At 39.2% G+C, this 25,098-nt stretch overlaps 1 protein-coding gene across 6 annotated transcripts in view; it reads right to left on the bottom strand.

Annotated features, from left to right (window-relative positions):
• Window positions 1-22,221, bottom strand: part of ankhd1 (ankyrin repeat and KH domain containing 1) — a 36,111-nt gene extending 13,890 nt beyond the window's left edge. Inside the window, exons 1-7 of one of the 6 annotated variants that reach the window (XM_053240030.1) lie at window positions 21,773-22,221; window positions 5,937-6,090; window positions 3,563-3,686; window positions 1,445-1,607; window positions 1,044-1,191; window positions 521-754; window positions 296-390 (exon numbers count right to left, since the gene is read on the bottom strand). In XM_053240030.1, coding sequence (XP_053096005.1) covers window positions 296-390; window positions 521-754; window positions 1,044-1,191; window positions 1,445-1,607; window positions 3,563-3,686; window positions 5,937-6,090; window positions 21,773-22,048 — 1,194 coding nt within the window. In that variant the 5' untranslated portion in view covers window positions 22,049-22,221. Of the gene's footprint in view, window positions 1-295; window positions 391-520; window positions 755-1,043; window positions 1,192-1,444; window positions 1,608-3,562; window positions 3,720-5,936; window positions 6,091-21,772 lie in introns of all 6 variants that reach the window. The other 5 variants (XM_026938321.3, XM_026938318.3, XM_053240031.1 and 2 more) reach the window with 5 other exon arrangements.
• Between the last annotated feature and the right edge of the window lie 2,877 nt (window positions 22,222-25,098).

Here is a 25,098-nt window from a genome sequence, read left to right on the forward strand (position 1 = left end):
ACACAATTCTCATGCATTAGGGTGTTTCCTTTTATGGTGCATACTGTGATTGTTACACCCAATAGCAGACACTACAGTATGACAAAATTGCCCCTTTCATGTGCTCTCAGTGAGGTCAGCATACTTGCAGTTAAAAAATATATAGATATTTGCAAACTGCAGATCAAATACATATTTTCATAATGATTTCCTAAATGAATACAGCATGCGCAAACAAGAAGAGGAAAATAAAACAGTCCAAAGCAAATTTGTGTTTGTGTGTGAATAAAATGAATAAAGAATGCAGTGTTCTCACCATGCAGGCTTCCATGAGTGCCGTGTGCATCTCGTCCGTCTTGTGTTCCTGGTCCGCTCCTGCCTCCAAGAGAAACCGCACCATGTCCAAATGCCCTGTATTAAAGCCAGAGGACTCACACTCTGTGCCTTTCCACAGTATAAACGTTTACTTTCTTAAAAATACTTTTTCACACGCAAATAACTTTTGCTATAAACTGAGTGCACTGGTTATTCCGACACACACCTTTATAGCAGGCTAGTGTGAGAGCGCTTTCCTTAAACTCGTTGGAGTGTGTGTTGATCCCTGCTCCGTACTCCAGGAGCACACGTGCCACCTCCACATGCCCCGCGCTAGCTGCCTCCATCAGGGGCGTGTGGCCGTTCTCATTGTGATCTTCAATGTTGGCTCCCTCCTTTAGTAGAACTTTTACCACGTCCAGGAACCCACCAGCACAAGCGTATGTCAGTGCCGTGTTACCTACAAAACAACCAAAAGCCATTAATGTTAATTCTACGGTGCATTCTGTAAAATGAATGGCCATTGAAATAATTCAAATAATAATCAGCCATATTGCTTGTAATGTAATGTTTAAAGTGGGACGAGATATATCATGACATTTTTCTTAAATTCTTCCTTTTTACTACATTTTATTGTCGTAAGGTTTATTCTGTGATGTCATAACCAATATGAACGACAGGTAAATAAGGTGACTGTAGAAAAACGACTCCGTTAGTAGGGTACGTTCAACCTAAAGAGTTTATTGTACCTGAAGACGACTGTGCATTCACGTCTGCTCCATGTACTAGGAGCAGTTTGACAATGTCTACGTAACCACCACTAGCAGCAGCCATGAGAGGTGTGATGTCTCCCTTGATTCCTCGGTCCTCTACGTTAGCGTGCATGGCCAGCAAGACCTATAAAAAAAAATAATAATAATAAAAAAAAAAACAACAACAAAATATTATTCAAGACAAAAATATATAACCAACACACACAAATATTACAATAAAACAGTTAGTGAAGAATGAAAAAGCTACTTTGAAGTGAGCACCTTAAGAGAAGAACAGCCTTAGCAATGCTCAGGAGTATTGCGTACAAGTGTAGTTGGTCAGCAGCAGCATAAAAGAGCAGTGTGTGTGCATAAGGGAGGAGGTGTGTGAGCCCTACCTGTGCGAGCTCATAGTATCCAGCGGAGCAGGCCAGACAGAGCAGGCTCTCTCCTTCTTCTGTGTGCTCGTTGACGCTGTGGCCCTCGTCCAGCAGCTTCTTCACTGCGTTCACGTCTCCGTCGGAGCAGGCCTCAGGCAGGCTACGGCTAAAAATAACCAGACTGCTACAATTACCGCGACTGTGCAGGCAAAGCTAAGCTAGCTACGCTGACTGGCCCTCCAAAAATATAGCTATACTACAGATGAACTACAAATACAATAATCTAAGCTTCAGGATTACTTACTGTACAGACTAAGCTGACTAAGTAATACTTTGATGGCTTAGAAGAAGCAAGAGTAAGTTCAGCAAAATACATAGTGGCATTCTGACAACTCTAGCGAGCCTAAAATTGTAAAGGAAAAAAAATTTGTATTTCTGTCCGTCTTTGGTACTGAAATTTTACTTCTGTGTAAATTCTACATACAGACGAATGACAAATTAAAGGAAAAACTGGTGGCATCTAATGAAAGTGTGTTTTGTCGGCAACAAGCTGGTCAGCTAACATCAGTAATCATGAGTTTATAGGTGAAAATATAAGTCACTTTCACCACACGTACGTGCACGCACATCGTGTCCATCTGGAGGATTAAAAGCGACGCCCACTAGACGACACGTCAGATCCAAAACATCTCTGTCTGTCAGGTTTTACAGTCGAAGTGTAATGTTTAGCGATTTCATGCACTGCAACATTAAACAGACTGACGAGCTCTGTTTCTATTTAAAACTTTCTGCAGCGGGCGTGAGTCTCGTCATCGAGCTCCGTCTCAAATCGAAAACTCTGACCTTGCATTTAAAAGTATTTACTAATCCAGAAGAGAGGTACTTTCAGTATTGTTAAGAGTTTGTGAAACACTCACTGTAGCAGGAAAACCGGTTGGTGTTACTACTCAGTAAGAGTCTAGAATAGTATCTAAGTATACGATTTGAGACACAACGTAGTTTATTCAGTTATGGACTCAGTGCTACATGGTGCTACACTCCCTCCACTATTTATGTTGGTATTTCACCATGTGGACACATCGTGTTAATTTCTGAGGACAGCACAAGCGATGAGTCAAATGACTGCATGATACATGCTGCGGCCATCTTGTGTACGCGTAGTTAACAGAAGTATAAATCACCCTTATGATGTATTTGCTTTCTCAAACCAGAGAAACGTATGGTCAGGGTTATCAGTTTAACCAACTATAGCATCTATGTTGATTTATCTGAAGTAAACTCTACTATAAACTCATTTTAAGCAGTGAAGTGATATTTAATTTATTGTGGACTGTCTGAGCGGCTACACTGATTTAACGTCGCTTGGAGTTCAGGACACCTTCAGCAACTCCAAGCTGAGGGGGTGTTCCCTTTGTTTTTTTCGCTAGTCAGAAGTCTGAAATTCTACAGTACAAGCTTTGGTTGAACACAGCATTGTTCTCACTCATCATCTTTATCCTTTGATAGAACATTTCTACCTTGATGGGTGTGGTCTCTTCCAGTATGACTCCGCCCCATCTACAGGACTCAAGGAATGGTTTAAGCGGTATAAAAACAATGTAAATCATATCACAAACCCCCAAGTGAGGGAGTGTCTTTTGGAAGAACGGCATTCATAGCTTCAGTAAGGCTCCAGGGACTTAGAATCCTAGTCAAGGGACACTGAAGCTATTCTGGCAGCTTGCGGTAGTTTATGTTGTTTATTCCTTTAATTTGTTGCCCGTCTGTGTGCCTGATTTAAAAAAGCAACCCTAATGCACCCTAATTCCAAATAAGAGGGTAACTGGTACTTGTTTATTATTATTTATTGAAGGTCTTCTTGCAATTTTCTCTTCCAAAATCACTTCCAAGTTTAAATGAGATGACAAAGCCTAAAAATGATTACATTTTCAATATGCATTGGCGCAAAGTGGCCTAATGCTAAATACACTGATTTCAAAGAGAAAACCAATTCTGTGCTAATTTCCTTGTTGTAATTTTACGTCTTTGGGGAAAATCAATTTTGGTTGTCTATTAAAAAAAAAAAATTAATGAAGTACTTGAAGTAATAAAGTAATGAAGAAAGTATGAAGTAGATAAGCTGGAGAAGATGCCTACTTGTCTGCCTGGTTGGCGTTGAGTGTGTTTTCGGCCCTCATGCGTGTGAGGGCGGCGGCGGCTTCGTCCAGCGCACAGCTCACTGATGACGTCAGGCGGCGCAGCACCTCGGGATCTGCGAAGGCTTTGCCATCGGCAGTGGACAGTTTACCAATGCCTGCAGCATCAGCCACACGCCAGCAACACGCAGCATTCAAGGCCAAAGGCATCCAGAGTTAGTGCACGCCCAAGTCACACAAGCACAAACACACACACACACACACACACACACACACACACACACACACACACACACACACACAGGAAGACACCGACACTGGTTAGTCATGTTCAAAACCATGCAGCGTGGTGGAGTACACAAGATAATTATGAAACTGGGAACTGGTGGGCTTAATTACATACGACGAAAAAGGTCTGTTGTTAAATTCGTATACTACTTTAACGTCATTACACAGCTACAGATGAAACTGTAAGGCTTTATTGTATACAAATATTTAAGACAAAACAGCAGCCGACTGGGGTTGTGGGGTCTATTGTGCCTTCCCTGCAATTAAACAAACTATCTTTTAAATGCAGTCACAATAAAACTGTTGTAGTAAGTGATCACATAATGACAAGCAAAACTGGAACACGACAACCTGAGAAGGAGAAGTGACTTAAAACTACACAAGACGCAGATTCAGCAGTACAGGGCCTGAAATGAACTTTTGTCACTTGAAGTCATCCCTGAGAGCAAATGTCACTGTTCCGAAGGAATACGAAAGTCACACATTTCACACCCGGGCTGCATAATGTGCACCCTAAGCTTGCCGTGCTATCGGCATAATCTCTGATTCTCTATTAGTCTACTTAAATTTTAGTGTACTTAAACACCACACATTCTGTATTTGCTTCAGTTTCATTTTCACGCAACAAGACCTTTAACGAGCATCAGGACCAATTTGAAAGTTTGTGACTTATGACGTGTTATGTGAAGAACTGGATTCTCAAAACACTTACTACAGCCATAAGCCACTTGAAATCATCTCATAACTCTTCCCTGACTGTTTATAATCAAACAAACGGCATGTAATCTGTGGACCCTGACAGCAGCAAGTGCAATGTGTCTATGGAAAACACTGGTAAAATCTGCTTACAAAATATTTCTGCTTTCATCAGGAACCCTACCTAGGAAGACAAACTGTTTAACATCTACTTAAATAAGAAAGAATAAAAAAAATCCCAAACCAACGAATAACAACGTGGCAACTCGCATCACCATCCAGGCACAAATGTGGGTCTGCCAAGTGAAAAGAACAAATACATGTGTCACCTGCATAAATACTGTGTAACTTATTAACAATGATGTTGGACAACGAGTTGACCGCCATATTAACAAACACACACACACGGATAACAGAGGACAAAGCAGCATTCATAGACAGCCATGAACACAGGACATCCTAGAAACTATATGGGGAGAGGGGAGGAGAAAGAGAAAAAAAAAAAGAAAAAAACAAAACAAAAAAAAAGACACGTGCAATAATTCTACACAGGCAACTACATGGCCACAGAGGATTACGTTTACACGCACACACGCGCACACACTCGTACACACGTACAGCAAGCTTACTAAATGCCACTGCTGAGTCATGATCAGAGCCGAGGCTGCTGTATTGAAATCTATTGTTCCTCTTAATCTCCCCTGGTGCTGCTCTGAGCTAGCTATCAGCTCACAGGACCGGGCTAGCCTGTACCGCTTCACCCGCCAGGCCCGACACGCTGAGCCTCGTCTAGCTAATCACAGCTGCACCTAAAGATTCTCTACAGGTAAAAAAATTCACAGCACGCTTCCAGCTGAATGTAAACACAAGCGCCAAACGTTAAATGCTAAAAATACACCTTTCAGTAGGTCTGTGTAATTATATCTCCATCACCTCTAGCCTGTGTTTCTACAGGAGGCTGCACATCACTAACACCCAGACTGCAGCTTCGTTTTAGCCCGGGTCACGTCCTAATATACACACACACGCAGCGTGTTTTACCGGAAAGCTGCTTTATTGTATATGTACACTGTAAACAAAGTGCGCTATTTAACGAGACGACTCAATAAAGCCCAATCAGCTAACGTGCCTGGTGAGACGAGATCTTTTCCAAGACAAGGTGAATGAATATGAAAATGAACAAAGTAATTTATACATGAATTCTGGCCTTTGAGTCTTGAACACGGATACAAAGCGACAGCTTCACACAACACTAATTTGCTTTGAAAACAACCGAGAAAACAGGTGAGTAAAGGCATGCAGGCGTGTGAGAACTGTCAGCGCTGCTGTCATAAACAGGCGGCTGATGGTGTGCTGAGAGAGAGCGCGAGCGAGCGTGTAGCGGGACGTACCTGCCGCCTCTAGTAACGCCTCCAGCCGTGCCTGTGTCTCTGGATCGACTGTTCTGAGGTCAGCTCCGTCGGCTGCGCTGGATAGGAGCAGCTCTGACGCCGTCTTTAGCACTGGGTTATCCAGATCCTCCTGGTCTAAGATGAAAGACTCCACCTGCAGGGTAAAAGAGTTACAAAAAAATTAATTGTTAAGCAAGGGAACATATTTTAACATCCATTTAGCTAATGAACACCTGACAACATCAGAAAAGTGTACCACAACATCGGCACATCATGATATTGATATCAATACATCACTCAAGCCTACAATTTTAATGCTTCCTTGTTAAGGGTGTTACAGTGTGTGTGTGTATATATATATATATATATATATATATATATATATATATATATATATATATATGACTGAACAATTACTTCACTGACTAAAATGCATTTCTGTCTTTTACCTATCTATTAGTTGTTTTTTTTTTTTTTTTTTTTTTTTTAAACTTAATCCAGTTCCAGTGATTCTCATCCCTTTTTCACATCCGGAAACGACTTCCCAAAGATTTCCCAGTCCCCTCCCCCTGGATTTGCCATAAATCATTATACAACAACCTTAGACCACATCTGTTCACATCTGGTATTAAAATCCGTCTCGAGTGATCGGATCACAAGCGGACAGCCGAGACGCGTATCTGTTCACACCTGGCATTATGAATGCGTCTCCAGTGAACACTTATGATCATATTTCATACATCATTTCTGCTGGAGAAAGGCTGTCATGCACATTTATTACGCCTGTCTTCTGCTTTCTTTATTTTCAGGCAGAAACGTCCTGCGAATCACATCTCATGCACTTTTATGGGCTGTTTCAAAATGTATTAATGGTTTTGATCTGCTAACGAATGAATGGGAGATGAGACGATGAATGAAGCTATGAAAAGCAGCTGCTTTCTTCTCTGCTGTTGGAGCGTCGCTCTTATCCATTAGCCTAGCGATGGAGCACTCTACGGTTCAGTGCGATTTCTAAACAGTCTCACAATGATTACGTCTGTTCCGCCTAGGAAATGATGATGCACTCGATTAGTTGGTCCTTCGTTGCTGTCTCCAGACCACCTCCGAATGAGGCTTGAGTGACTGGACCATGCTGTATCTTCGAGACGCATTTGACCCCGTGCTCACCTGTACTTAGCGCTGACCCCTTGTGATCCGATCACCCAGAGCGCGTGTTAGTACTAGGCATGAACAGGGCCTCCGTTTCCCCACAGGTGGGACGCGGCTGCACTGAAAACCCTTTATCTGAGCAATCCTTGTGTAAATGCTGTAAACAGGTTACAATGCTACCTCTGCTGCCACTAGCATGTTTGTAACTTTATCATATATGAGGAACATGGCAATGCTGCCCAGAATTAAACAAAGCAACTACCTGTTTTTTTGGCTATTTTACTGCACACCGCTTCACTAGGTAGATTTTTTTTTTGGGGCTCAATGCACCAGTCTTTCCTCACAGCCACTCTCTCATTCAATGTGATAAATGTAGACCATGTATTTTTGAGAGAAAATCAATCTCCAAAAATGTCTTTCTATGAAAGAAGTATAATTAAGGGATTACATCTTCTTGTCCTTTTGGTTTTTGTTATAAACAAGGATGTGCAAAGATGGCCCTTTAATACCATAAAACCACAAAAGTGATATTTTGATACTAGGTTCTCATACTGTCAGTATTTTAAACTATAACAGCCCTAATTCTGCTCCATTTCATCATGAGCAATGGTAATAAAAGTGCCTAACTTGTGTTCATCACTTATGCTGGTTTGTATTGATGAGCTGAAAATTATTTTATGTACAGTCGTAATGCAGAACAAAGCTGCTCAGTTATTAGCGATGCGTCTGATCAACCGCCAGCTATGCTGGACTTTTTTATTATGTTTATGTTTACCAAGTTCGTGCCAAATCACCTCATCACACACAGACACACACCTTCAATGTGTGAGACCACAATGCAACAGAAAATGATCCAACACCAAAACGTTTCTATTTTTATCTTTCTCATTTCAATGACGATAAAATGCATGTCCTGGAACTACTAGGGCTTCTTGTCCAGCAAAATCAGTTAATTAACACAAGAGGGCTCTAGTGACAAAGGTCGCGTGGGCCATGAGGTCCGGCCCTGTAGGCGCGTTGCCTGGAGATGGAAGGTGCAATATTTAGGCCCTGAGCCTCAGTGGAATTACAGTAAGCACTAAGACGAGCCGATCAGCGGGTTGTCCCTCCCCTTCCCTAGCCACGTCCTTGACCTCCTCACACCTGCTGCTCCACCCCCAAGGAGCAACGTACTGTACACACACTACACACAGCACTGCAGCAGTCAAGCAAATGCGCGTGCGTGCATGTGTGTGTGTGTGTGTGTGTGTGTGTGTGTGCGCACGAAAGAGTGTTGCTGACCCAGAGAGGCTCTTGTGATCGGGATGAGCAGCGGCTCGGGCACACGGCAGAGCTAATCTACATAATTACTAGTGACTTTGATAACAGTGTGCATGGGAGCCTATAATGACATTAAATGTAATGTGATCCAATTTAACACTTCAGTATTCCCTTTCTAACACACACACATGCACACACACAGATGTTATGCAGCACACATTGACTTAAAGTCGTAATATCTGCAAACAAATCATTTTTCAAGCAAGACCTTTCCTGAGTTATGGTCCTTCTACCTGTATTCAGAAAGAAACAGTAATATACAAGAAAAGAGTTACTGTATGAATTTGATACAGATTGCTAAGCACAGATATGATTCAACGCCTCCTGGAACGTCTGCATGCACAGATTTTGCTATTCTTTGGAAGCAGCGTTAGTCAGCATACCATCAAGTGGATTTTCAGCAGAAAAAAAAACAGGAAATGAAAACTACATGAGACGACATCAGTGACGGACTGTGACACGTACAACTATGATAACACAATTCATGGTAATTCATATAAATTCAGAGTGTTTATTCACGGTATGTGCATAATGCAAAAAGGCAGACCGTCTAGTTCCTGAGTGCAGTTAAATGACATCCATGTGTAAATAATTCAGTATCTTTTCCCCACAAGCACGCTACACCACCATGGGGAAGTGTGTGTCCGGTCCACGTGCCACATCAGCCACATGAGAACTTATATATGCTGTTTAACTTTTTTTTGGGCCTCTTTTCTCCTTTCTCGAAGCTCACACACTACAAAAATGATTGCTCACTCAGTTAGCTGGTTTGTATCATCTAGAGATCAGGCAATTCCTTCCAAAAGGCTAGTGAACACAACACTGAAGAACAAAATACGACATGTTGTCGCTCTTGTTTATACCCGAGCAGCGGTCACGTCTTAGGTTAACCCGGAAAAAAAAAAAAAAAAAAAAGGAGGGGGACTAAACGGGAGGAGTCTTCCACGAAAATATTTTCACAGAAATCAAGGATTGCCAAGAGGAGCTGACCCACAAAAAATAGTGAGTAAGGCAGCGAGGGTGGGTGTGGTCAGCAAAAAGTCCATCTGTAGGCAGAATAATTAAAAGCATGTACAGCTCAGATGGTGGAGCCGCTCACTTTTCAGCTCTACGCTCTACTTCTGTGATGTATATACACATCGCAAAAAAAACAGATGCAAGGAAGTGCCCAAGAGGCAGATGGAGAGACAGAACGCGTACAGAGATAGAGTAAGGGAGAGGCTGAGTCACGAGAGACAGGCTTCATGTCCAACGAGGGAATCTTATTACCTCATCAACGCTCTGAAAGCAAGATGGGGTGTTTTTCTTCCGGCTAAGCTAAGACACAGGACAGGAATATTCCGGTTATTGTGAGAGCTGCTGCATTCGGCTACAAACACACCAGTAAACACACAGCCACAGTTTGGGTGAAAGATTATCTTGTGCTGATGTGACTTAGTGCACAAGAAGACACAACTTGGGTTCCTTGTCCTGTTCCTCCACCCTAAAACAACTGGAAAAACAAAGGAAAAAAAAAAAAAAAAAAAAACCTTTCCCACAGTCCTGCCCTGTTTAGGTTTAACGGAGAATAGATATCGTTGTGCTTGGATCCTATGTTTATATTCCTCAGCTTCAGCAGAGAAGCGACACATTGTTCTGTACAGTACAGTGCAGTCATTCAATCAGCGTCCGCGACGAATTCATTATCAATGACCTTAACACAACTCGCACGTTAAACTTGTCACAAAAGTAAAACCAAAATTTAGTGGACTGTCTGCTAAGATTAGCTTTGGGACGATTGACGATAGTATCGGGATTCACCGATAGCTATCAAGTTATCAAGGACGAGTTAAACATTTGTCAGAAGACGCAGCTTTAAGATAGACAAAAATAAAGTGTGCTGTGTTTCATAATTCAGTTTTTTGCCTGTTTTGTATCCTGTATGAACCTTAATAACCTGCAGCCCATCTTTCGCTCATGTTTAGCTTCCCTTGTCGGTGCTGCTGAACGGATAAAGCAGCAGCTTCACTTCCAACACATGAACGGAGATTTAGGCTCCATTAAGACAATGCAACAGCGTGTTGTTTATCAGGGCGACTTCACTATACAAGAATGAAATAAGTATCACCACTGCTGTTCATCACAGAGCACATGCAGTGTATATAATTTTATTAAAATTTTATAATGATCTTAGTTACAGCTAATAATGTTTATTTACAGTCCTCGCTTCAGTTTTGCAGCAGTCCTGACCTTTTTAATGGCTAATTATTAAAATAAAAAAAAAAAATCACATGGTATTTTGCCACTATAACGGCGTGACACATACACGACATGCTGCACATACGTCTGGCCACGCCCCCTCAAAGCCACAGGCGATGTTGTCATCAATCAGTGATGGATATGACAATTTTCTGAGATATCATCAACATCGTGATGTATTTTTATAATTTCTTTAAGAATTACAAACTGACTGGAGGCAGCTGATACGATGTCAAAATTTTTTTTCTAATCTTTAAAATTACAAAATGTTCAATTTATTTTGTAATTTTTTACATTTCTCATTTTCCTTCTTAAATAAAATTTACTTATGTACGCATTAAATACAGTATCATCACACACTGTTTTGCTAGCAGTTTGTTAGCAAGCATAGATATCATGATACTGAGATAATTTCTCAGTATCTCATAAGTTATGTCACAATACACTTTTCTGAGATATAGTGGGTATCGTGATCTCTCTTTATAAATTAAAAACAGAATTAACAATCACAATTGCTGGAAAACTCTGATATGATATTGAACTTTTTTACTTAATCTTTTTAAATGTAAAATTATTTTTAAAATGTACGGAATGTTTATTTTTTCTTCTTTTCAGTTGTAATTTTCTTTTTACAAATAAAAGATGATGTTTTTAATGTAAAAAATAACATTTCTCTAGACATTATTATTACTATTATTATCAAACCATTTTTTTTTTTTTAAATGCAGCACTACCACATTGCTAGGAAATTGTTCGTAAAACCTGTACATCATGATGCATATTGTGTATCGCAAAATACGCCTGAGAATCGTGACAGGATATTTTTGTTATATCCGCCAAACCCTATTGTGAAATCGTACAGTTATCATTCATCAGAACTGCAAAACTAACACCTTAAATCCAAATAAAAAGGAAAAGCATGAATATATTCAACAAATACTGATTCAACACCCGACAAAACTGATTTTAGATTTGGGAATTTCCTTTTGCCAAAATACACACACATTATATATATATATATATATATATATATATATATATATATATATATATATATATATATATATATATATATATATATATACACACACACACACACACACACACACATTCCTATATAAAATAAAAGGTATTTGCACCAAAGGCAAAAAAAACATTGCAATACATTAAAATAATCATTTAAAAGACAGTTTTGTGAAACGTTAAACAACTGAAATTCATGCTTTTCTTAGAAATAATCACGAGACTACTCTAAGACTGAGTAAAATAACAATGTAATAGAAACTGTAATCATTTACTTAACATTCGGCTCTGAACCAGCCGCTGAATACTTCCACTAATCTGGGATTAGTTTTGTTCACACTGAGGTTATTAGATATGTTACAAGCCAGTCCACAGATTGTGTCAGTTCTTCTCAGCTAAAATACCTAATAAAAATAAAATCCAAATATATGACAAAAGGGAACCTGAGTGATTTCTGGATAAAGGATATAATAATAAAAACAGACTAGTACATGGTACTTTTGTTACATGAAAGAAAAATATTAAACAAATTTAACCTGTCTGCCCAAACAGGAAAACAAAATATTCAATTTATTTATTTATTTATTTATTTTTAAATGATACCCTGAAGAAAGTATTGAATGGTGACACACGGCACATCCTACACTGTGCTGCTCATACAGAAATGCAAAACACATTCCACCCTTTTGCATGCAGTTAACACATTTCGGTTTCTGCCACTCAGATCCTGACAGACTTTTTTCTGGTAGCACTGATCATGTGATCCAGTCGTGTTACACACATCCACATTGTGTTGGTTCTGGTGGGGAAAATGTTTTCCCCCAGATGTACAGTGAAGGTCTAAGGCGATAACGACTTAATCATCAGCAGTTCCTCCATCGCTCCCCAAATAGATCACAAATAGATCACAGTCTCGTCTTTGGTATTTCTATTGGCTCAGAAGACTCGTCTTCGAATTCAAAAGTTCATCTAGATAAAGTACTGCAACCAGAAATAAATACCCCACATCCTTTCCCCTTCAGTGAATTCACCTTTCCTCCAGGTCACTCATTCACGTTTGGCCTGACCGCTATGTATAGTTCAAACATAAAAGCGTCATTTTCATGCATCCTGAATTCAAACCAACCGCACAACATGAACGAAACATGCCATGTATTTCGGTTGCGGGAGAAATCCTTTCGACAGAGCTGTAGAACGGCACAAATGCAATGAAGATTTGGACCGACAAGCAAAAAGAGAAAAACAGTTTAATGGAATGCTCAGAAAGTTTTAATTTCTAGCGTTATCTAGAAAATGAATTGAGCACAGCTCCATGTTCTCTACGCTCAAGTGATGATTTCTACACACAACTGACAGGGTTTATTCCCGTTTTTTCGTTTGTTTCCATCATATTCCTGACCAATGAAGGAGATTTATGCATACATTTTCAGCCCTGGACATCCCTCAGCCAACATTTTTTGTCTGTTTGAAGTCATTTAATTACACACAGTGAGAAAACAAACCACACCAAATAGCAAGCAAACCAAAAGCATCAAATTTCACTCGGATTCAGACTCAGGAACGAGATGATTAAGTGTAAACGTGCCTTACAAACCTGTATTTCCAAAGTACCATTTCCCTAAACTTCACCATTCTTTTCTGTATATTCTAAGACGGAGTGTTTATGTGAGTGATATGTTTTGCAGCAGTTTACAGCACAGGCATTATGTAATAGGAAAAAAGGCAGGACACTAAATCTAGAACTAGCATGACTATATGGATACACAGTTTCACGTAGTGGCTCAGAAACCACATTTAGTTGAACTTTAACCGATAGAAACCACTTCATCTTCTTCATCATCATCATCATCATCATCAGGTGTGCTTGGCATACGAATACAGCAAAGTCTTTACTAGATTAAAAGTCACTGTTAAAATAAAAAATAAAAGAAGAGATGGCATTAATGGTCATTTCTATATTGTTAGACTACCAATATGGTTTTGGCATTAGGTTTCATTACACCCTGACAGATCAACAGAAAATTAATCAGTCAACTACACCCATAAACTATAATTAGCTACAGCTTAACTTGCTCACATCGGGTGTTTCATGCTTTATTATGATCACGCATCTCTGTCTCTCTGAGGCTGATTATTTCGAGTTATCCGTGAAAACCTTCTCTGTCATGACTCTTATCAAATCTTACCAAAACTTTAAGGACAAGTCTTTGGCTGTACGCCTTTCAGGCACAATGATGTTGGAAAAACTTGAGCTGGCGTAAAGATTCGAAATTTCCCGCCAGTTTGAACCTGAGAGCTCTGACTGAGAATTACTGTTACAGGATTCCCAGGATGAGTCACAGCATGACAGGAACATCATCATGTTTTACTGCACATTTTCCCTCCTCTGACTCAATATACGCTGAAGCTTTAAAGGTTGTAGTGTAGCTTATGTAATGGGTATAAATCTGGAACGACGGGATGAAATGGTGAGTCACCTGCTAATATTTTTTTAAACAGGTCCATAAGATGTACTAACATGAGATGTCGTCTGTTAGCGCCAGCTTACAAAACACGCAAACATTTTGAAGTATCTGAAGCACAACACAAATAAAAAGGGAGTAACAAATAAAAGAAATACATATGACGTGCATTTACTGAAAGTGCCCTGGGCAGCAAAATAGGAAGAGGCGGACGAGATGACATTTAAAGGTACAATAGTCAATTTGTTTTTATTCCTAACTTGTACAAATAACCTGAAAGATACGGAGAACATGATTTAAAAAAAGGAAAAAAAAACATGCAGTAAGCCATGGTCTTAGCAAAAGTGTAAAAACTATCCTAAAAACCATTTGTGTATGACATGACACAGCTTTATTATTGCTTTTACATTTTGTCCTCGTCCTCCAACGCAAATAGATGGATGATAAACTGGATTCAGGGATCTGCTGCACATGCCAGGAGATACATTTGATTCCTCTCAGTCTCTAATTGGCTGGTTCTCAGCGTTGTTCTTGTTACTAGTTGTACAGACGCTCGATCACACTACACGACTCATCACCAAGAAAATCAAACGCGCATGAAAATATCAGAGCTTAAGCGATTGCCCAGAGACTGCTGAACTCAAAGGAAAAATGTATATGGTCAGTATTGTGGCTATTATGATACCCACAATACTCTCAAAATAATCATTGTGACTGGCATGATGGTCTATTATTATTTGCATGCTTTCCAATGCCTCCCACACCTCCTGTAAATTCCGGGCTAGGCCGCTAGCCAATGAGGAACTATTTCTACACACACTTTTACACACATTAATGTTCAATATTTCACAATTGCCCTGGTACAATTTACACAACACAAAACCCCGCATTACTGCGATTCAGTGCATACTCTGTGGCCAACTTTGTGACTTGTCTGAACCAACACAGCAGATTCTTAATTTTTTTTTTTAATCTTAAATCAGAGCTAACTGTAGAAATTCTTTTGCTGCTCCTCTCAATCAGAAATCATAAAAATAAAACAAAGCTACTAAAAGCGAACCCCACATTCTATATTCTGATCTCCAAGGATTATCTGTTCCACTTGTCAACTCAAATTTTGCTGCCTTATCATCCAGGCACAAGCAGCTCAATGTGCCTAGACTACAACAGTCAGTGTGGGAATGTATACATACCACAGGAAGCTTGTCACAAACCTCTATTCATGTGATTATTTTAGCGACACAGTGGTACAGATCGTAGTCTCAGGTGTCTATCTGATACTATGCATTTACTCCTACATGTATTAAAAAAAATAGATTCCATTACCACGTGATACTAGTTGACGTAAACCTAATGTACACTCTCACACTAACAGACAGAAGACAGCAGCCTGGCCGTATTTTACAATTAATAATGGCAATCAAAGCAAAACAGACTACAAGCTGTGCTCTGCGACAAATATCAAGGGAAGGAACTACAGCATCTTCATAAATTACAGGTAACCTGAGAAAACATCCTAAACATTAAACTCAGCATGAAAAGCAAAAGCAAGAAAGACATTTTCTCCCTACTTTGGTCTTGGCCAATTCCCACTCACCATCAGGCTTTTCCCATCATCGTTAGGGTGAAGGCTAACATGTGCTTCCTCCCAAGGACTCGTGTTACACAGAGCAGCGCAACACACTCAGAGGAAAGCGCAATCCACCCTCTTCCGCATACATGACCTTACAGACACCCATGATTGGCTAGTGTCACTGTGATTGACAGCAAAGCGAGAGCATGCCACCACTCCCACACAGAGAGCAGGGCCAATTTTGCTCCCTTGGCTCCTGGTTATGGATGGCTGTGGCATCGCCGGGATTCGATCTCACGATTTTCGGAGAGGGTGAAATTTTTCTTTCGCATCACTTAACCAGTATGTTGTTGACGATCAGCTGCTATTGGTCATAGACAATGATCAATTCTGACACAAAGAAAGCAACAAAACTCTTCACTCTTTTCTGAGCAAAACAAAACCGTTCTTCTGCTAACCTACTATATACAAAGTAACTAACGTACCTAGTTAATGCACTTTATACCACGGCGCAGCTGAATGCTGAAATCTGACTGGAAAGTACTTCCGGCTGTACCATGAATGATAGGTTAATATTAATTTGCTCATTCTAATACGTTATAGTTTCTATACTAACAGCACATACACAAGGACCTGTAGGGCCAACGTTCCACATAATCTAAGACTAATGATAAATGGTTTAAAAAAAAAAAGGTTAAATCCATGTAATTGTTGATTGGGTGACCTTATGTCAAGGGATATTTAACATTTACGGAAGGGGTCTCAGTTGTAAGCTCTCTATCTCCGTAAGCTCACGGTGCTTTGTGAAGTTTAACAACACAGGAAAGTTGTCAGGACAGAGGAGTTTACACTTTCCTGTTTCTTAAATTAAATTGACAAGCTGGGTTTTTTTTTTTTTGAGAGTGTGAGAAAGAGAGACAGAGAGAGACGCTGGGGAGGGAATGACCGTTTATCACAGCTAGACCATAAGTGAGAACATGGACTAACTTGCCTCTCAGATGTTCCACAACATTAAACCTAACTAAAAACTGTTAATGTGTGCTAAAAGTGTCGTTCATCAATTAAGTAAACGTTGTACTAGTTGGCGAATCACTGCGGATAAGCAGAATAACACGCTCCTGACTGTGCAGTATTTTGAAAATAATGTATCATGGGGGGGGATGTAGTGGCACTCCGCTTGCGCGTTGTGTCGCATCACACCCCAGCCTGCATTATTTTTGTATAACAGCACGGTCCTTCATGTTATTCCTGATTTAAGATGAACTTTCCAATGTTATAAAGAACAAGCCTAGCCTAGCAATGTTTGCTTTTCATTATGTAAACTGGGGGAAACAAATCGAGTTAAATAAAATGTTCTTGATCAGTTACTAAGCAGGTTATTCATTTCACTATGAAAAAAAAAGAGAGTACAAAAAAATACTGTTTGAAAAATTGCAATAGACGCATCACTAAATTAATATTTAGCTGTCTAATGAGAGAAGACGGAGTCTGAGAGTCGGATTGCATCCATCTAAAACACTGAACGTAAGTGCGCTGTACTGCAATCCTGAATAAGCGGCACTCATGTAGGTCATGAGTTCAGTGTGGCACCAGTTCCTTCAGCCACCTGTGGGAAAAAAAAAAAAAAAATCCTACACAAGTGTCTGTACAAGTGTTACACAAAGTGCTGCTTCCTGCTGAAGATAGAACACTTAGTGTAGACATATCTATCAACTCCGTACCTGCTTTTTCTCATGTTTAGGCATAAAAGCATAAACAGTTATTCACTGTACAGTTATCAGTTCACAGTCTTGAGAGAGTTACAGCTGAATACATCAGGCGAGGGGCGAGCAATAACGGACACTGGTTATGAAGCCAAACAAACTAGTTTAGCTACCCAGTGACATAAGCACATTTCTGTGGGAAGATTATTACCTGATCTCACCTTTAGAACAGGAACTGATCATCCTGGTAACCCTAGAAGATTCCCGTCTAACCACGTGTCTAGCGAATACACTGTATGGTGCAATATTTTACAACTGATTTTATTTATAGATACAAACGTGACTTCTGATCAGAACTGAACGTCGACCTGTCTACAGAAGTTCATGTGAAGAATCAAATGTACACTGCAAATATGGAAATATTTATCCAAATAAATCTCACTTAGCAAAATAAACTTGAGTAGAAAATGGGCATATTTTCCTTTTTCCCCTGCAAATATTTACAAACTGCAAACTTGTATCTAGGTTGGAAAAAACTTACAAGTTTTCAATCTTAGATTTGCTTACAGTGATACTTTTTCCTAAGCATGTGTTCGGTCACATACAAATTTTTATACACACAAAAAAGTGTGTGTTAACATCTAATGTTTTACGCTACATCCTTCACCTCTCAGGTTGCCCCTTTATAAGCCAGACCTTTCGTTAAGTCACATTAAGAACTATACACACACTTTCTAATTTAGTAACACAACAAACTAAAGGTATTACAATAAAACTGTAGTTGCAGAATCACCAAACTATTTATTTTCAGTGCTATCAGTGTTAATACTTAGCATCGATTGATGCCTGATATTTACCCAAAACAAAAATATTTCCAGTTGTAGTGTGGACATTCCAATAGCCAACATTTTTCTGTAGCTAATGCTGTGTTTAAGACAGAAATAAAGATCCTAATCAATACAATGCTACAGTACTCAAGAAGAAAATGATCATCACCGCGAACAGTGAACGGGATTGGAAATCCTATCACCTGATCCAGCGTTTCAGGAGAAAACCGGTCTGATCCTGGCACTCTGTGTCGGATTAGGGATTCCCTCGATTGTAGCACTGAATTTTCATAATTGTGACCCTGAAAGATTCACTGTTAAACACATTTACTCATATATTATTTTTTAGGTTTTGATTTCACCTGGACATGAGGTCATCTACTCAATACTTTTAAATGCTGTGTATTGAACAAAGTTCAACTTTTTTCTGGATTTGATCTTTAGAAGTCTCGCTGAATGAAGTGGATGAACTTTCTTGATGAATATGACGATGTTGTATATTAACCTATTAACCATTAATTGACATTTAATAGTTAAAAAGCTCCTTTTTCATCAGCATTACAGTTTTTATCAGCTAGTTTCTCAGTCAAGTTGTGAACATCAAACTTGTACAGAACCATGTTTTTGCTTACTCTGACATTTTAAATGTAAAAAATATGCAGCAAAAAAAAACCCAGTAACATACTAAGTGGACGATGTGGTCTGAGATAAGCTACATGATGATTCCCTTGGTTAACAACTTCAGCAGCGGGTATTCTCAGTTACAGGTCCGAGTGTCAGCAACCTACTAGACACTAGAATATTCCACTGATCCCTGAACACGTAGACACATGTCCTTTCTCCCTTAAAACGATCTGAATGTACAGAGCATTTTGTTAATTAACTAACAGAACCAGTTCTTCGTAAATCCTAGCTATCAGATATTAACATTATTTACGAGATATACTTATTTACATCTGTTACTGCTAATCAAAGTTAGTTTAACCTGTAACTTCAGCTGATTCAGGAATACAAACTTATTTCATGCTTTGATTTTAGGCGTGTTAATTAACTGATAACTCACTGTCACTAGTTGGTGATTAACAGTCAAAATGCTTTGTATGTTAAAGATCTGACCACAAATACAAAACATCAGTAAAATGCAGAGGGATTTTTAAACATGATAATGATCTGTGACCAAGCTCGCTCCTTATTAGAAACCTCTATTCATCACATTTAACATTAACGAAAACTAGAACGCGAGACTAGGCACAAAATCGGGGTGATACGTGTTTAACGGGGCGATCTGGGGATCTGGACAGGTGTCTGGGTTCCACCTGAGGGTGATGTCGGTTAGACGCGCATTCCTCCCTTTTCAATTCACCTCCCCAAAATACCAGACTGAATTCCAGTGCTGCAAGAGACGGGACTTCGCACCCATTACCGGATATAACAGGCAACAGACACACCCCTGTCCTCTACGCAGAGAGAGGGAGGGAATCATCAGGTGTACGGTGCTGTGCAAACGTACTGTGCAAAGACATGCTGTAGTGTAATTTGCGAATGCTTTCAAAGATAATGAAATTACACGTTTCTACATTTTTTTTAAAAATACTATAAAGAGCAGTAAACAGTAATAAACTAAACAAAGTCAAAATTTAGTGTAACGACTCTTTGCTTTAAAAAAAAAAAAAAAAAACACACACATCAGTACAATTCTCAGGTACAATTTGAGCAGTTTTATAAGGAAAGTAGCTGATAAATTTTATCGAGAGAACCAGCCAGTTTTTCTTCAGACTTTCACCATCCCTTTTTTTAGCATACAAAACCCAGCAGCTTTCATGATATTTTTCGATTGTCTGTTACGCAACATGTCACTTTCTTTACTAATATTCGAACATTTTTCTGTAACATTTAATTTTTTTGTTGGAAAAGTAATGTTTGGATCTATAAACTGTTTTGTCCAGACTAAATAAATGCTGAAGTCTTGTTTACAAAATAAACTTCCATAACAAAATTTGTACTAAAAAAAAAAAAACAGTGTCTAAGACTTTTGCACAGTATTCTATGTATGTATAAGTCAAAGTCATATGTATAAGTACTCGTGTGTGTGTTTGCGTGTGTGTGTGCGTGTGTGTCTGCATCTGCATCCACGAGCATCCCAATCCTTGAGGGAGGAAAAAAAAAAAGCCCAAGTGCATAATTTTAAACAGAAGAGGCTCAACACTCAGAAGAGGATCACGTTCTCTAATTGTTAGCTGGTTAGTTAGTTAGTTAAAATGTTACAGTAACTACAGTAACTAACAAACCACTCACAGAGTGTTTTACTTCCCGAAATAAACGTTACATGAGCGATAACTAAAGACAAAAAGGTTCAAGTTGTTTTAACTGTAATGTAGATGGACATGATGACAGCAGGGGGTCTTAGAGAGAGAGTGAAATATTGCTGCAGAAACCCAAGATCTTTTTTTTTTTTGGTACAGATCCTGGATGTCCATCAGGTATTGTAATGCAGTGAGATGTATGACTCAAAACTTGTGTGCAGGAAGACACACACACCCACACACACACACACACACACACACAGTTACTATTCTGCCAGACCTGAAGGACTAACGTGTTTGTCTCAAACACCAGGCTGAGGCTTGCTGCACACATGAGCAAATCCTCCAGGTAACTCACTAGTCACAGTGTTGACATTATCCTGAGGTGACTTGCAACATGGAGCGCCTTCTTTCCACAACACACGGTGTCAGATGTTTGCTGTAGCCGGAAAAATAAAAAACCCTGGCTGGACGTCAGGACTGTTTTACAAGCCAAACAAGCCGAGTTTCATTTTATGACACGGTTTAGAGTGGCCCGGTTCAGGGAAAAGAAAAAAAAAAGAAAAAAAACACACACACATACACACAGACACAGGCGGCTGTTGCTGACCAGATAACCAGCGATAAGCCGAGCTAGTCTGCCTAAAAGCTAATATTTCAGAGTTACGCAGCTAGCTAGCGACGTTTCTGCATCACTGTGTACCACAGCACCGTTTCTAGAAGTTACTCTGCGTTTAACATTCCAAATAACGACAACTAATCCGCCCAGCTGTCTGACAAAACTCACCAATGTGCATTACAGCAGGAATATTGAAGGCTAAGGAGCAGGCGATGGCGTTGCCCGATGCTGTCTTTAGGCCCAAATCGCAGCCTTCGTCAGTCGCAGCACCATGCTAACAGGCTAGCTAACTAGCTAACAGGCTAGCACTGCCACAATCCGAGCTATTTGGAAACGCAACTGGCAACGTGGGTTGCGTGAAATAGCGCTGAAATTGTACACAGCGTCGGAGTTATACGTGTGAATAGCATTAAAATGTTGTTTATAACGAGAAATGACAGCCCGCACTTTTACGTAATGTTTAATAAAATTAATTCGGGCAACTGAGGCTTAAGGTGATGGCTTAAGAATCCAGTCTGCCGTCACCCTAGTTTAGTAACGCTAGCTAGCTAAGCTAACTAGCGAGCTAGAATTACAGAGCTACTAGCCTACTTGGCTAGCTAAATACATGATAGCTTACCTCAGACACTTCATCCTCGTCGCTGCCGGATCCGGGCCCCGAGGAAAGCACTGCGGCTGCGGTGAGTTTGAAATCGAGTCTATCTGCTGCAGGCCCGCCTGGCTCGCCGAACAAGCGTACTTTTTTGCCACCGACACCCAACCCGAGGCCTCCGAGTCCGGCTCCTGGTGTAGCTCCAACCCCCATCCCGAGCGCAGGGGAGCGCGGAGTCACCGAGTCAATCTCGTCCTCGAAGCCGTCCGTCAGCATTGCCGTCCCGGCTACTGCATCCTGCATACTTTCCTAAAGAATATGTATGTTTGTAAAGGTAACGTTGTCCTCTCACTTTCTTTGGGGTTATATTGTTATAAAATTATTCCGTTTTACTTCAGAAAAACCCTCAAACTCTCCTGAAGCGAGAAGAGATTCTCTTTCCCCCAAGCCATTAACTTTCTAACAACCTACCCCCACTTCGGTCTATTTCTGTATTGTCCCGCCTCTGTTCAAAATACCCCACAGCGATTGGCTTACAGTCCGGGATTCTACAAGATGATTGGCTAGAGTACACGCTACTCGAACGAACGCACGCGATGTAAAGGTTGGTTTACGGGACAGCTTACGCCAGGAAACATCACATGCCAACGGCGATTGGTTGTCGATACGTCTGTCATAAAGTCCCGCCCACTAGATACGCCTATTTTTGTCTTGATGAGAAAAGTAGAGGATCATTTGCTTCAAGTCTTATGAGTGTACAAAGTTTAGTTTACAGTCCACACAGCTTCCAGTGCTTACTCCTGACACTTGGCAGTAAAGCAGGTGTATAGGACAAGGATCTAGACTTCTCCTCTTTGTAATAACAAACCCAGAGGAGGAAAGAGTGCATCAGAAACACAGCACAGATCAGGGCGCAACCGAGGCATGGAAGTGTGAGGCAATAAGCGGATTTCAAGCTATTCTGGGAAATGTAGTTTAGATAGGCTATAGTGTAGAAGATCACCATTAAAATATGTGAGATTCATTACATTTTATCCTGTAAGTGGCTGAAATTATTACATGTGCTGCTTATATGGGCAGTATCAGTGTGAATTATGATTAGAAATACTACCAGTGTGTATCTATAATAGCTTAATACCACTGATTAAAAAAAAAAAGAAAATGTTGTTGACAAAAATTTTCTATTTTCTGGATCAATTCAAAAGTTTTTGTAATGCAGTGTATGAACATGAGTGATGTTTATTTATTTTTTTAATTCGAGGTATATTTTTTATATTTTTATAGATTACATATATTATATTTTTATGTATATTTTTCTTTTCTTCTTTTCTTTTATTTTTATTTATTTTTTATTTATTTATTTTTTTAGGGAGACGTGCAAAGTAAGCTTTTCATTGTATGGTCTAAACCGTTGTGTTTTTCACTGTGCATATGACAATAAACCTTTTGAATCTTGAATCTAGTACCTGAACCAGGTGCTCTTACATGTTTATTAGTGTCCCAAAAGTGTCTATACTCAGGGGAAATTTACACCTTGTTAGTAAAATGTCTTCCAAACTTTTTCATACTTAGTTTATATTATATATTTTTCACATAGCGTTTAAGTATGCCTTGGACAAAAGGAGAACGTATTGAAATCATCCTCATGGCTGGATCAGGAAGCTGTCGCAAGGTTGTGATGGACATGCAGTTCCATGCACAACACCAGTTGTGTTAACACGAGTTCATCATGAGTGGGAGAGACGACTCCATGTGTGTTTTACAAAGAAATGGCAAGCATGTAGAGGATGTTCTGGAAGTTACACTTTGCTAAAAAGTGTTAAATTTCTCCCATGTATGGAGATTTTCGGGACACCCTGTACTAAATAATGTTTAATAGTGTTTACCGATTTCATACATTACTATTAAATAGTCTTAGAAAAAATATTAATAGGTCTTAAGGGCATTATGAGCATTATTTTGACCAACTTTACATGAATAACACTTAATAAGTTTCCTTGCAATCTTCCATAATAGCATGTGTGGCATGGGAAAAAAAAAATCTATTTTTCAGCTGTCAAAATCTTTACATCACATCATATGGCCTATTAATTTTTTGACATAAACTGTATATACCATTTCTAAGAAGCCAGTGTCAAAGAAACAAGATGGCAGCAGTATTTTCTGAGGCTGAATAGAAATGTGACATGAATAAATCACACCGCACACTGTGAATGTAAAGTATGTAAATAAAAAAGAATTTTAAAAATCTCTCTCTAATATACTGTAATAAACCTTTTATTACAGGAGTTTGCAGGAGGTACATACATTAGACTGAGTGTCAAAAAATAGTTATGTAGCTGTCATAATTTAAACATCTGTTCAAACTCCTTAACATTTGTGCTTTTAGCTATTTTTATTGTCTCACACACCTCTATTCTATTTACTGACACAATCAACAATTAAGAATTAATTCAGTGCTGAAAATAAAAATAAAGATGAGCTCGATGTAACTTTTTGTTTCTCAGTGTGATGGAACCTACCATAAATAGGTCTCTAATTATTTTCAATGAGCTTCACAACACAATTCCAAACTATTTTTATTTTAAATGCTGACAAATGACAATGTGCTTGTATGTACATTATTTATCTGTAATCTACAATGTATACATCTATAATGCGTATATATGTGCAGTTACCGTGGAGAGAATAACAGAAAACTTGAAACTCACTTAAGGAGAAGCTTAAGGACATTCAGTAAATAACTATAACACAATTGTTAAACTACAGCCATGAAACTACCAGTGAAAGCATTGTGATGGGACAGACATGACAAAGCTTTCCACTAATGTCCATATAATAATGTCTAATAATGTCCAACAATATCCAACTTTTAAATACTGGAGAAATACAACTTAATTTACAAATAGAGTTGACTGTAGAATTTGTGAAAGTGTTTTGCACAAATGTTTTCCATAAGTTGTTTTCAAGTAATCAGGGTTTCCTGTTTTCTCAGTACAGGAAAAACGTTAAAATGAACCATACACTAGAGACTCGGGTAGATAGAAATTTGCTTTTAAAAACATGCTCAAGTTTTCCTTTAATTTTCACCAAAGAAGGTACAGTAAATTGTGTTGTCTTTAACGACACAATTGTGTAATAAAACATACTAAGGACATGCTGTTATAGGAAAATAATCAATAACAGGGTGTTGGGATGAAATCCAACATGAAGTGGAGGGCCGTTACCACCCTGCAGTTGATAATTTTCCTACAACACACCCTGAAGTGTTTTATTCCTGTTAGACCAAACCAGTTTAGCCAATGATTACAATCTTGTATTTATTAAAGAGACATATTGTATTTTTTTTAGTT

Source organism: Pangasianodon hypophthalmus, chromosome 15 (assembly GCF_027358585.1).
Source record: "Pangasianodon hypophthalmus isolate fPanHyp1 chromosome 15, fPanHyp1.pri, whole genome shotgun sequence".
NCBI classification, from domain to species: domain Eukaryota; kingdom Metazoa; phylum Chordata; class Actinopteri; order Siluriformes; family Pangasiidae; genus Pangasianodon; species Pangasianodon hypophthalmus.